Below are 13,875 nucleotides of genomic sequence, written 5' to 3' on the forward strand. Positions count from 1 at the left end.
CAAAACTCAAACCCAGCTCTTTTGACTCCAAGTCCCATGCACTTTCCCCTATACCACACTGCCTGCCAATTTCCTTCACATTGGAAATCATTCAACTGTTTCAAATAGTAAATCTTTCATTCCCCAAAGATAAAAATCCACAGTTCTTTTGATCAATCTGTTCAACTCCACTCTTGATTTGTTGTGCCACAGTTCCCTTTTAATGTCCTGACCCAGTTTCTCTAATTGTCCTATTTAGTTACTCTGCCTCAGGTTATAACCTTTTCCTCTTAATGTTTGATAAGATAAAGGTTTTATATCTTTAGGCTATAATCATTCCTTCTTAATGTTTGGCAGGATAAAGGTCTATCCATTTTAGACATCATTAGAATATCAGTAACCTCTCCAGTATCTCCCTCCATTATGTCATTTTAGGTGCCTCCCCCCATTACGTTATTCCCATCCACGTACCTCCCCCCCATTATGTCATTGTTCTTGTTATCCTATAAAAGAGTCTTGTCCGACATTCAGGGCTGGATTCTTTGATTCTATAGTCTCTTTCAGTCCTGGGACCAAACATGGATCATTTTGTCCCAGTAAATCTCTCCATTTAATAAACTATTAAACTGTTCTCTAATCTCTGTCTTGTTCAGTTTCTCCAGCATTACAATTAACTACAGCTTATTATGGCATTTTCTAAATATGCTATTCCAAATGAAACATAACACTTTCTACAATGTATATACATTGCATTAGATTTTTAGCAACTTTTAACACTACTGATTCACAATGAGTGTAGTCAAATAAAACCACAAGAGATTTTTCATGTGAACTACTGACAAACCATGTATTCCCTATTGTATCTATAAGTAATTGTATTTTTTTTTTGAACCTTAAGAGAGGACTTTTATACATATATCTATTATCTTTATTCAATATTCCAGGTTCTTAAATCATTTTTAATCATGAAGTTTTATTTTTATTAGCTATCCCTTGCAGCTTTGTGTCATCTGAAAATTGATAATATGTTCTGTTTTTATATAATAGATGAATGAAAACACAGAGGAAAAGGGTCAGGGATAAATACTCTTTCTCAAAGCCATTACCTTTCCCTCTAGGCTGATAGCAATAGATAATAAAGGATTAAGTGCTTGCCTAAAGTTATATAGCCAAGTATGCATTCTTATTCTAAATTGATACTTAAATCAAGGTCTTCTTGAACCAGGCAACTTTCATCTCTGTCATCCAAGGTGAACTATGGATTGGATGACAGTACTGTTCAAAGATGATAATAATAGTTAACATTCATATAAATGCTTACTTTCTGTCAGGCACTGTAGACATGGAGCTATGTAGTTCTATACTTTAACCAATCAGTCAAGACACAGCACTTGACATACAGATGAACTAAAATAAGAAGTATCTACTTGTATACATAGATTTGTGACAAGATATTGTAAAATTATGTAATTTACTGAAAACTTGGTGCCCCTGGACAAAAATCCAAGCCACACTGAAATACAATTGGGAAATATTTAATAAAAACAAAAATATAATACAATAGAAATGATGTTAATTTGTGATTTTCCAAGTCAATGTATGACTTGCAGGGATCTGGGGTGTTTGTTTTTTTATTTTTGCTTGACACCACTATTTGGAATATTTGATGGGTCAAAAATACATCTTACACAAGAAAATCAGAGTAATCACATCCTGTAAATTAATATTATATCAACTGTTATTTGAAAATACAAAAAAAAAAAAAAAAAAAAATCCAAAAATAAATTTTGCAAATACAGCTTCTTCACAGATAAAGTATGCTGTCTTTTAGTCAAACAAATAAGAATAGTTCTTTTCTATATTCCAATGTTCATAAATATATCCAAAAATTTTTAAAATATATATATCAAAAAAAAATTTGAAGTAGACATAGGACAACATGTCTCTAAGGACTGTAAGGAAGATATTACCATCCTTATATAAGAACTATTCACGTTTTTCTGCAGGACAAAACCCTTACATATTTATAAGCTATTATAATGCAACACATTAAATAAACATTATTTATAAGATAATTAAAACCTTACCTCAAATTTAAACCATTCTGAGTTCCACTGAGGATTTAGGGACTTATGATACACATCTGTTTTAAATGTCATGTTACCAAATTTCACCTAAAAGTAAGAAATTGTTACATTATAATCACATGAAATGTAAACAATATGTAAATTTTAAAATAAAAAATTAACATTGCGAGTAATATAAAGTGATTTATCTCATAAGCACACAATTAGTAACACCTAAGTTGAGAAGATGTCAATTTAAAAGAACAAAAATGAAGTTATATTATGCAATCAAAGAAATTCTTAATGAAACAAGCAGCTGGTACAGAAATATGGGAAATGAATGAAAGAATGTTTCCTAAGTAAATTTAAACAATGTAAATCATTTGTCAAAAAAGCAAACCTAGAAGGCACCTGAGTCTGTAATGATATGATTTTGCTAAGCAGAAAACTATGGTTCCAAAGGGCAATACCAGTTTAAAACATAAACTCATTTGTAAAGTCTTACAAAAGAAGATGGTGGAATATTAAGAGAGCATTGACGCTGGTGAACTCTGTAAAAATTGTGTCCCCTTTGATCTCTAAGAGAAGAAAAATATGGGAGAAGGCATCAGATTTAAAATCAGATTTCAATAATCAGATTTAAAATCAGAAAATCAGATTTAAATAACTGGAAAAACATTAAGTGCTCTTGGATAGGCCGAGCGAATATAATAAAGATGACAATACTCCCTAAACTAATTTCTTTATTTAGTGCTATACCAATCAGACTCCCAAGAAAATATTTTAATGATCTAGAAAAAATAACAACAAAATTTATATGGAAGAACAAAAGGTCGAGAATCTCAAGAGAATTAATATGATGATCAATTCTGATGGACGTGGCCATCTCCAGCAATGAGATGAACCAAATCAGTTCCAGTAGAGCAGTAATGAATTAAACCAGCTACCCCCAGCGAAAGAACTCTGGGAAATACCTATGAACCATTACATAGAATTCCCAATCCCTATATTTTTGTCCCCCTGCATTTTTTATTTCCTTCACAGGCTAACAGCACACTATTTCAAAGTCTGATTCTTTTTGTACAGCAAAATAACTGTTTGGACATGTATACTTATATTGTATTTAATTTATACTTTAACATATTTAACATGTATTGGTCAACCTGCCATCTGGGGGAGGGGATAGGGGGAAGGAGGGGAAAAATTGGAACAAAAGATTTGGCAGTTGTCAATGCTGTAAAATTACCCATGCATATAACTTGCAAATAAAAAGCTATAATAAAAAAAATAAAAAATAAAAAGAACAACACATAACTGAAAAAGAGTCATATGCAATAAGTGTTCATTGAGCCTACTTTGAAGTCATCCAAAGAGGCGGCGCCCACTCCCATTATAGTTCAGTATGCTTTTAGATAGTTCTGATTCTGTGGAAATTTTTCCTGGCATCAACTTCTACCCACTGTTACCACTTTTCAGGCTAAAAGAACAAATCCAATCTCCCTTCTATAAGAAAGCCCTTGAAAACCATAGCTCCTCTTAAGTTTTCTCTTCTCCAGATTAAACACACCAAACTCCTTCAAACTGAACCTCAAATGGCATAAATATAACAACTTTCATGGATCTCTCTAAATACTTTCCAGCATTTTCAACTTTCTTCTTAAAATGTGGAATCTAGAACTTTACATACAGTACTGCCCAGGGCAAAACATTAAAATTATACCTCCTGTACTCTTCCAAGTTATGCTTTTCAATGCAAACTAAATTTGAATTGGTTTTCTGTAGAAGACACAACTGTCCCTCCAGACACTCAAGTTTTCAACCTTGGTATTTTCCTTGACTCTTCATTCTGCCTCACCCCACATAGTCAACCAATTCCAAAGCATTCTCTCTAACATCAGTCATTTTCTCCCTACTCATATAACTACCATCCTAGTTCAGATACTCAGACAACCCCTTGGCTAGATTGCTACCACAACCTTGGCACCCTACCACACTTTTCAAGATGAGGTGCCAAAATTATTTTGAATGTTAAAAGTATAAATCTAACCACATCACTCCCTATTCTAACCCCCAATGGCTCCCTCGTGCCTCTAGAATCAAGCTCCTCAGTTCAGTTTAAAGTACTTCACAACCTAGTCCCAACCTACCTTTCCAATCTTATTTATCAGTCCTCTCCACACTTTAAACAATTTAGTCAAACAAGCATTCTTGCCATTTCTCACATTTTGTCTTCCATCTCCACATCTTTGCACTAGCTACCATTTCTCCCTTAGGAACCTCTTCAAGTAATACCTACATGAAGTCATTCATAATTGAATCTTGTCAGTGGCTACTGTCCAGCCCTCTCCAAAACATTTACTTAGTTTTTATTCTCTAAATACTTATTTGTAAACATTTTGTCTCTGCTAACAGTATGTAAGCTCTATGAGGGAAGAAACTACTTTATTCTTGTCTTTGGGTCCCTAAAACAGTGCCAAGCACATGGTACACAATTAATACATTTACTATATCACATTACTCATGATCACTCATCAATTAATACACATCTTTTCTGATGAATGGCTTTTTAATCAAGCCTCTCCAATTTTATACCTGTGGAGTTAATGTTTTGAATCCTGTTACATTTTAGTTTAGTCACTTCACTTCAGTTCAAGATCATTTGGATCCTGACTCTGTTAAGTAGAAACCTACTAGTTAGCTCTCTCTCAGTTTTGGGTCATCTAAACATATGCCATCTTCTGAATTGCCATGAACTGAGTAGTTTTTACCCTCTAACATTAAAGTTTTTTGACCAATTTGACCAATTCCAAATCCGTGTGTGTGTGGGTGCACATATAGTTACTACCTCTCCATTTTTATTCCACAAGAATAGCATAAAATTATTAAATGCTAGGTAAATACTATCTAAAGTATTCCCTTTAACTGCCAATTTCAAATTAGTCTATAATGTCTTACACTGTTCATTACAGTTTCATATATATATATATGTATATATATATATATTTATATATATTAATTTTGACTCCTCAACTATATCATAAGCTCCCCTAAGTCTATTTTATACTTCCATATCCTTCAAAATGACTACTCAGTTCATGGCATACATGTGTAATTAATATATAACTTATATGTCTATCCAAAAGGCAGAAAAAGCAACTAATATTTTACATCAGAACATAAAACAAACATAAATCTAGAAACATCAAGATGTAGATAAAAAAAAAAATTACTCACTATTTAAGATATATTAAATCATGACCTTGATAAGGTAATCATCTACCTTTCAACACTGGATCCTTCCCTTCTGCTTCTTCTGCCTAAGTTTCCCTAATACTGAAAAAGTCTTCCCCTGATCCTTTTATTCATTCTCCATAGCATAGATATCACTCTCACCCTTCTACGGAAACTACCCTCAAATCACCAAAAAACCTAACCATGATGTCCCCTCATTATTTTCCAGTTTTCATCTTCTCTTTGTCCTATACAAAATATACTATTATTATATGCCTTATCCCTCTAAAAACTCTCTTATCTTTCAACAGCAGTGATATTACCATCTTGGTTCTTTCTCCCCCTGCTCTACTGATTCCTGATATGTTAAAATAGAAAATTCTCTGTTCCTTCTTTATTCTCTCAATAATTCCATTCATTCCTATTTCATCAGCTGATAGTTTAGTCACAGGCTCAAAGAATCCAAGGCAAAAAGGAACTTTTGAGATTACCTATTTCAAAATTTTCGATTTACAGATGAAGGATACTAGGCAGAAATAAGCTTATGTGGTTTGCCTGAGATCACAAAGATAATTAAAAGGGCTGAAATCTAAACTCAAAAGTCTTCTGACTCCAAATGCTACATTCTTTCTGCTACAACACAATGCCTCTTAATTTAACTCAACTAATTTTTACAGATAGTACCACCATTTGTTCATTTACTCGTGTATGAAATTGCTATCTCTTACTAAAGGGAAAGGGACCTGTATGTGCCAAAATGTTTGTGGCAGCCCTGTTTGTAGTGGCTAGAACCTGGAAAATGAATGGATGTCCATCAATTGGAGAATGGTTGAGTAAATTGTGGTATATGAATGTTATGGAATATTATTGTTCTGTAAGAAATGACCAGCAGGATGAATACAGAGAGGATTAGCGAGACTTACATGAACTTATGCTGACTTATGCTGAGTGAAATGAGCAGAACCAGGAGATCATTATATACCTCAACAATGATACTGTATGAGGTTGTATTCTGATAGAAGTGGATTTCTTCGGCAAAGAGAAGATCTAACTCACTTTCAATTGATCAAGGATGGACAGAAGCAGCTACACCCAAAGAAAGAATACTGGAAATGAATGTAAACTGCTTGCATTTTTGTTTTTCTTCCTGGGTTATTTATACCTTCTGAATCCAATTCTCCTTGTGCAACAAGAGAACTGTTCGGTTCTGCACACATATATTGTATCTAAGATATACTGTAACCTATGTAACATAAAAATGCTCGCCATCTGGGGGAGGGGAAAAATCAGAACAGAAATGAGTGCAAGGGATAATGTTGTAAAAAATTACCCTGGCATGGGTTCTGTCAATAAAAAGTTATTTTAAAAAATAAATAAAATAAAATTTAAAAAATTTAAAAAAAAAGAAATTGCTATCTCTACTCCTCTTCTTTCTTCATCACTCATATCTGATCACTTAACAAAATTTGTCAATTCTACTTTTTCTTTATCTCTGCTATGCTGGTAGTGATAGAACTATACCTGGAATTTCTACATCCACTCTCTCCTCCTTCCAATCCATCTATATTATTACCAGGCTAATCCACAAAGAAATTTAGTCATATTATTTCTCTGCTTGGAAAATCCTTATTAGCTCCCTATTATCTGAATAAGTTTAACTTGTTGGTCTTTCATTCAAAATAGCCTAACAGCTTTCTCTCATGCTATTCCCTTTGTTGTACCAAAACTGAACTTGAACCTGTCCATTTTTAATTCCTCTATATCTAAAATGATCTCTCTTTTGCTTTACCTATAGAACTCCTAACTAACTGTTAATGTCTGATTCAAAAGCCATTTTTTCTGTGAAGTTTTTTCTCATTTTATAACTCTGGAATTACTTCCTGAACAGATATTAATTACAAAGCATATTTACACTCCTCTAACCTGTTCTGTTGTAATAATTTTTATGTGTCCTCTCCCCTACCAGATTGTAAATTCCATGAGAACAGGAATCTTGTATGGAATCTTGTGTATTCACACTTTTCTTTCCCTGTCTATCCCTATCCTTAACAAAATAAATTCTTATGGTTTGTCAAATTAAAACATTATTGTGATACATGTTGTAAAGTAGCAGATGCTCAAGAAGTTATTCTAAAATCATATACAGTGACAGATTCCAAAGTCTCAGGTTCAAAAACAAAATTACAACACACCTAAAGTATCTATCTATCTATATATCCAAAGTATCTATCTATCTCTACCTATATAGTTATATCCAAAGTGTCTATATATCTACATATATCTTGAACTTGTCTCAAGTTACAAAACACCTTAACAACTCTAACTGGATGTCCTATAGGCACCTCAATATAACTAATATGGAATTCATCACATTTTCCCTAAAATTCACCTCTCACGAAACTCCCAAATTTCTATTAGAAACACACAATTCCTCTAGCCACCCAGGTTAGCAACTTAATAGCCATCTTAGATTCTTTTATCCCTCACCCTCCAAATGAAATCGACTATCAAGTCTTAACAATTTTATGTCCCTAATATTTCTCCTACTCATCCCCTTTCTTCCCATTCAAACAGCAGGCCCCTGTAGTTCAGCTTCATTACCTCTTGCCTCACCTACTGAAAAAGCCTGCTACTTTCAACCTCTCTACTTTAGTTTCTTCCCTCGCTAATTTTTCCCAGACATTTTTTTCCTAAGTGATATTCCTAAAACATTATTATGCCCTTATAAAAGATCTCCAATGATTGTTTCCAGATTAAAATACAATGTCCTCAGCCTAGCATTTAAAGCCTTTCCAAATCTTCCTCCCACATACTTTTTTATTTCATACTTATCTCCTTCACACAAACTCCATTCCAGTCACACTAGCTTACTAGTCTCTGTAGATGGTATACTTCCTACCTTCATGCCTTTACAAGAGTAATCCCTCATTTAGATTGCACTCCATCCTTACTTCCACTTTGTAAAATCTCTGCCTTCTTTCCCTATACTGGCATTTTCTAATAGTCACCCCTCTCTTTTCCATATTAGTGCTATCTCCCACTAGAAATAAATTTGTATCTATACCTATACTATCTTCCAATAGAATGTAAAATCATAGAGGACAGGGATGCTAAATCTTTTTTTTTTTTTTTTTGGCTTTGTCTCACCAGTACATTGCAGAGCCTAGCATACGTGTTCAAAAAAATACTTCTTAAATTTAACTGCAAATGTCCCAGCCTCTTAATATTACATTCGGCAAACTACTGCTTTGGGATTGTTTGCTTTAAAAAGCCCAATGCTAGAAATGCGTCTATGTAACTATGAATGGGGAACGAAAAGTGCGTGGATGATTTACAGCATGAGTAAAAATGCTACATCATTAAGATACGAACTATGAAAATTTTAACAACCTGGAGCAACAATAGCCAAAGGATTAATAATCTGGTGCTACAGCTGTGGACATTACTTTCCATTTTCACTCGATTTCTATCAGACTCAGAATTAATTACTTCAGGGCCTTAGGCCTATATTAGTTTACATAACGTTTACAGCAATTACTGGAGAGGAGGAGGCAGGGAAGGAGTTGTGCAATTTGGAAATAGCTAGAGGCACATAATTGGTTTCCTTACCTTAAGGGTGTAAATTCGCCCCCTACGATCTTCCCAAAAGATCGACAGTCATAAACGGGAATAGTATGTTGGAAATGCCCACGCACCTATTATTTGGAGAACTGTTACCCTAAAGAAAGCCATCTCTTTAAAACCTTGCGATTCTATAGATTCACACCAGCTTCTAACACCAACTAACCAAACCTCTAAGGTTCTCTCTAGTGCGCCCTTGGACGTGACATCCCCCTTCCAAATGTGTGTGCGATTTCAGCGTCTGCCTAGCACAGTTGTAAGCTTCTCCTCGCTACCAGGCGGCTTAGGCGAATGTCCTTGCGTCAGGGTCACACGACAGCAGGCAGTGGCCCGGGTGTGGGCTCTGCAAGCCTTGGCTCATCCCGCGGGCGTGTGCCGCTGCAGACATCCCCGACGTGTTCTACTGGCGAGGGGGCAAAGGAGGGCCAGGGCCCAAGGGAGCCGGGGCACAGGTTGGCAGGAGCCTCCCCGGGACCTGGGGAGCTCCGATAGTAGGGCAGAACAGCGCACCAACCTCAACGAAGGCATCAGTCAGATCACTTGCTCGGTCCATTACGGGCAAATGGCGCCCGGCCACAATCTTCACCTTCAGTTTTCCGGGCATCCTGGCCGGTTCTGCCGCTCTCCGTTACGGATCCCGCAGAGACAAACAAGCGCCCGTGCGCCAAGCCCGAGCCCAGGGGCGGGGAGCGCGCGGGGGCGGAGCTACGCCGAGCCTCGCGCGCGCCCGGGCGCGTAACTGCCCGACGGAAGGAGAAGGCGCGCGCGCCCTCTCCCAGCCGTTCCTCCCGCCTCCTTTCTCCCTCCCCGTCAGGCTTCGCGCAAGTGCCCGTCGCTCGTCGGGACGCCGGTTCCTGAGAGGGCCGGAGGGCGGGGCTAGCCCGCCCGCATGTCGGAGCGGCTGCGGGGCGGGCGCAAACACAAACTGGTTTTTCCGCCTAACGTATCTAACCACTAGAAAGCTAATTTAGACCTCGGAGTAAATCTTTGCTACTCTCCATATTCGCGCCTTCTTGCCCCAGCAAATGGCAGCGCCAAGGGCCACGGGTGGGGGAAATTAGAAGATGAGATCGATGAGTCGGTTATCGTCATGAACCTTGAAGAAAAGAGGGAGGAACTTAATTCCGGCCAGGGAGGCTGTCAGGAGACTAGGACGAGTGTTGAATCATCGAGCAACGCGGACAATTCCCAAATTAACCTACATTGGGTCAAAGCGTATACTTTGTGGTGTGACCTAAAGCCGATAACGTTGTTTGTTCTTGTGGCAATTATATTAATGTCGGGTAAATTCAAAATCCGGGTCTCAATCAATGAGGATCATCTACTGCCTGAGCCAGGCACTATACAAAATGCGGGGCATACAAAGAAATACAAAAGATAGTCCCTTCCCAGAGGAGCTCACTTCCTAGTCTCAATGAGGTAATCATTTTTATATAAACGAGACACATAACAGAGGAAAAGCAACGGGATTAAGGGGGGATATTAGCAGAGATGTGTAGGAAGCCAGAGGCGAAGAAGAGAAATCCTAAGCATGGGGGACGGCCAGGGAAACAAGTATTACGTAAGCCTACTAGATATTGTGCTCTGCGCTCGTCCCAACATTAAATTTGATTCTCGTAACAAACCAATCACAGCTATTGTGATCCCCATTTTACAACTGATGAAGCTGAAGTAGATAGCAACTAAAGGACCTGCACAGGATACACTCGTAAAGAGCTGAGATTAATTTTGAATTCAGGTTTTCCTGATTCCAAGCCCAGCCATTTAACCACTAAACCACCTCTACGTGTAATCCAAAAATGGAGAGTACAGTCTTATTGAAGGAAAAGGTAAGAAGCTAATATCACTGGATCACAGGTAGATTTAAGAAGATTGGAGAGATTGCAAGGCTTTTTCACCCAGGAGGTCATAGGTAAGTACTGCAGCTTATTGATCAGAGAGGAATATGGTCAGACTTTTTTTGTTTTTTGGTCAGGACATTTTGGTTTATTTAATGCTTGCCAATGTAGATATATTAATAAGACATTTCCTATAGCGTACATATTTTTAATATAATTCCATATTAGTTATGTTGTGGAAAAAAAGGAAAAACTACAAGAAAAGTGAAAATGGTATATATTTCAATCTGCATAAGTTTCCTTTTTTTTTTTTTTTTCCCCCCTGGATATGGCTGGCCTCTTCCATCACAGGTCTTTTGGAATGATTTTGGATCACTGAGCTGCAGAGAAGAATTAAATCTATCATAGGTTATCATTACATAATGTTGTTTCTGTATATGATGTTCTCCTGGTTCTGCTCACTTCACTCAGCATCAGGTTATGTAAGTCTTTCCAGGTTTCCTAAAATATGCCTGCTCATTTTTTGCTTAAAGAACAATAGTATTCCATTATATTCATATACTACAATTTATTCAGCCATTCCCCAATTGATTTCCAATTCCTTACCAGCACAAAAAGAGCTGCTACAAATGTTATTACACATATAACTCCTTTCCTCTTTTTTTATGATCTCTCTGGGATACAGTTCCTGGCTCTGCTGGATCAAAGGATATGCACAATTTTAGAGCCCTTAGGGCATAGTTTCAACTTGCTTTCCAGAATGCTTGGATCAGTTTACAACTCCAACAATGCATCAGTGTTTCAGGTTTCCCAAATCTTTTCCAATATTTATCATTTTTTTTTCTGTCCTATTAGCCAATCTGATAGGTGTGAGGTAGTACCTCAGAGTTGTTTTAATTTGCATTTCTCTAATCAATAGTAATTTAGAGACATTTTTCATATGACTAGATAGCTTTAATTTCTTCATCTGTTCATATCTTTTCGCCAATTAGTTGGGAAATTACTTGAATTATTATAAATTTAACTCATTTCTTTATTTTAGAAATGAGGCTTTTATCAGAAACACTGGCTGTATAAATTTTCCCAGTTCTCTGCATCCCTTCTGCAGGGGGATTTTGTACAAAACTTTATATGTAGCTTTTTATTTACAAAGCATATGGATGGGTAATTTTTCAATATTAACCCTTGCAAAGCTTTCTGTTCCAAAATTTCCCCTTCCTTCCCCTTCTTTCCCCCACCTCTAGATGGCAGATAGTCCAATACACGTTAAATATGTTAAAATATGTTAAATCCAATATATGTATGCATATTTATAGTTATCTTGCTTGTGCAAAACTTTTTAAATTTAATTTAATGTAATCAAAATTTAAATTATCCTTTTTGCAATGCATAATGGCCTCTCTTGTGTGATCATAAATTCTTCCCTTCTCCCCTGACAGGTAAACTATACTTACTTCTCCTAAGTTGCTTATAGTATCACTCTTTATATCTAAATCATGAACCCATTTCAACCTTATCTTAGTATAGGATGCAAGAGTTGGTATGGGTCTCATTCTGCTGTACTCTTCCTGTTTTCCCAGCTGAAATCTTTGGGTTTATCAAACAGTAAACTACTGTAGTCATTGACTACTTTCCTTTGCATTTTTCCCCTACTAATTCCCTTGATATTTTGTTCTTCCAGAGAAACTTTGTTATTTTTTCTAGTTTTATAAAGTAACTTTTTGGAGAGGCAGTTGGAATTAAGTAACTTGCCCAGGGTCACAAAGGTAGTAAACGTTTGAGGTTGGATTTGAATTTAGGTTCTCCTAATTCCAGAGCCTATATACTGTGCCATAAAATAATTTTTTGGCAGTTTCATTAGTGTGATACTGATTAAGTATCTTAACTTAGGTAGAATTGTCATTTTTATTTTATTAGCTTGGCCTACCCATGAGCAGTCAATATTTTTTACTGTTGTTTGGATCTGACTTTTGTGTGAAAAGTGTTTTGTAATTGTGGTTGTACAGTTCCTGGCTTTGTCTTGACAAATAGATTCTTAAATATTTTACATTGTTCACATTTATTTTAAATGTCATTTCTCTTTCTCTCTCTCACTACTGGGCTATATTAATAACATCAAAATGAATATTTATATGGCTTTATTTTATATTCTGCAATTTTGCTAAAGTTATTTCAAGTAGTTTTTATTTCATTCTCTAGGATTCTTCTCTTAAGTATACCATTATATCATCTGCAAAGAGTAATAGTTTCATTTCATGATTGCCTATTCTAATTCCTTCAAATTTTTTTTTTCATATTGGTAAAGCTAACATTTCTAGTATACTGAATAATAGTGGTGATAATGGGCATCCTTGTTTTTCATCCCTGATGTTAATTGGAAATGTGAATTCCTATTCATTTCAAATAATACTTGCTCCTGGTTTTAAATAGATACTGCTTATTATTTCAAATAAAGCTTCCTTTATCCTTAGGCTCTCTAGTATATTTAATAGGAATGGATGCGGTATTTTACCAAATGCTTTTTTCTGCTTCTGTTGAGATAATCATGTAATTTCTGTTAATTTTTTATTGATATGGTCAATTATGCTGATAGTCATATCTGATTTTGATACAGCCTACATATAAATGACCAAATGGTCATAGTGTATTATCCTGCTGATAAATTATTGTGATCTCTGCTTATATTTAAAATTCTTGCATCAGTGTTCATTAGGGAAATTGGTATATAATTTTCTTTTTCTCTTTTGGCTCTTAATTGTTTAGTTATCAGCACTACATTTGTGTCATAAAAGGAATTTGGCAAGAATTCTTTACCTATTTTTCCAAATGCTTTAATGTATTATTGGAATTAATTGATCTTTAAATGTTTTGTAGAATTCACTTGTAAATTCATCTGGCCCTAGAGATTTTTTCTTAGGGAGTTCATTGATGAGATGTTCAATCTCTTTTTCTCAATTTCATTTTCTGTAAATCTGGGCAATTTTTTATTTTTGTAAATACTCATCATTTCACTTAAATTTTCAGATTTATTAGAATACAGGTGGACAAATTATCTGCCAATTATTTCTTTAATTTTGACTTCATTGGTGGTGAATTCATCCTTGTCATTTTTGATACTGATAATTTGGTTTTCTTTTTTC

General features: G+C 35.7%; 1 protein-coding gene across 19 annotated transcripts in view; it reads right to left on the reverse strand.

The window, feature by feature from the left end:
* C2CD5 (C2 calcium dependent domain containing 5) overlaps positions 1-9,715 on the reverse strand; it is a 127,160-nt gene extending 117,445 nt beyond the window's left edge. For 18 of the 19 annotated variants that reach the window (XM_031938453.1, XM_031938448.1, XM_031938440.1 and 15 more), the window contains exons 1-2: positions 9,412-9,715; positions 2,067-2,153 (exon numbers count right to left, since the gene is read on the reverse strand). In XM_031938453.1, coding sequence (XP_031794313.1) covers positions 2,067-2,153; positions 9,412-9,501 — 177 coding nt within the window. In that variant the 5' untranslated portion in view covers positions 9,502-9,715. The other variant, XM_031938443.1, reaches the window with a different exon arrangement.
* Between the last annotated feature and the right edge of the window lie 4,160 nt (positions 9,716-13,875).

The sequence above is a fragment of the Sarcophilus harrisii genome, chromosome 5 (genome assembly GCF_902635505.1).
Source record: "Sarcophilus harrisii chromosome 5, mSarHar1.11, whole genome shotgun sequence".
In the NCBI taxonomy this organism is placed as follows: domain Eukaryota; kingdom Metazoa; phylum Chordata; class Mammalia; order Dasyuromorphia; family Dasyuridae; genus Sarcophilus; species Sarcophilus harrisii.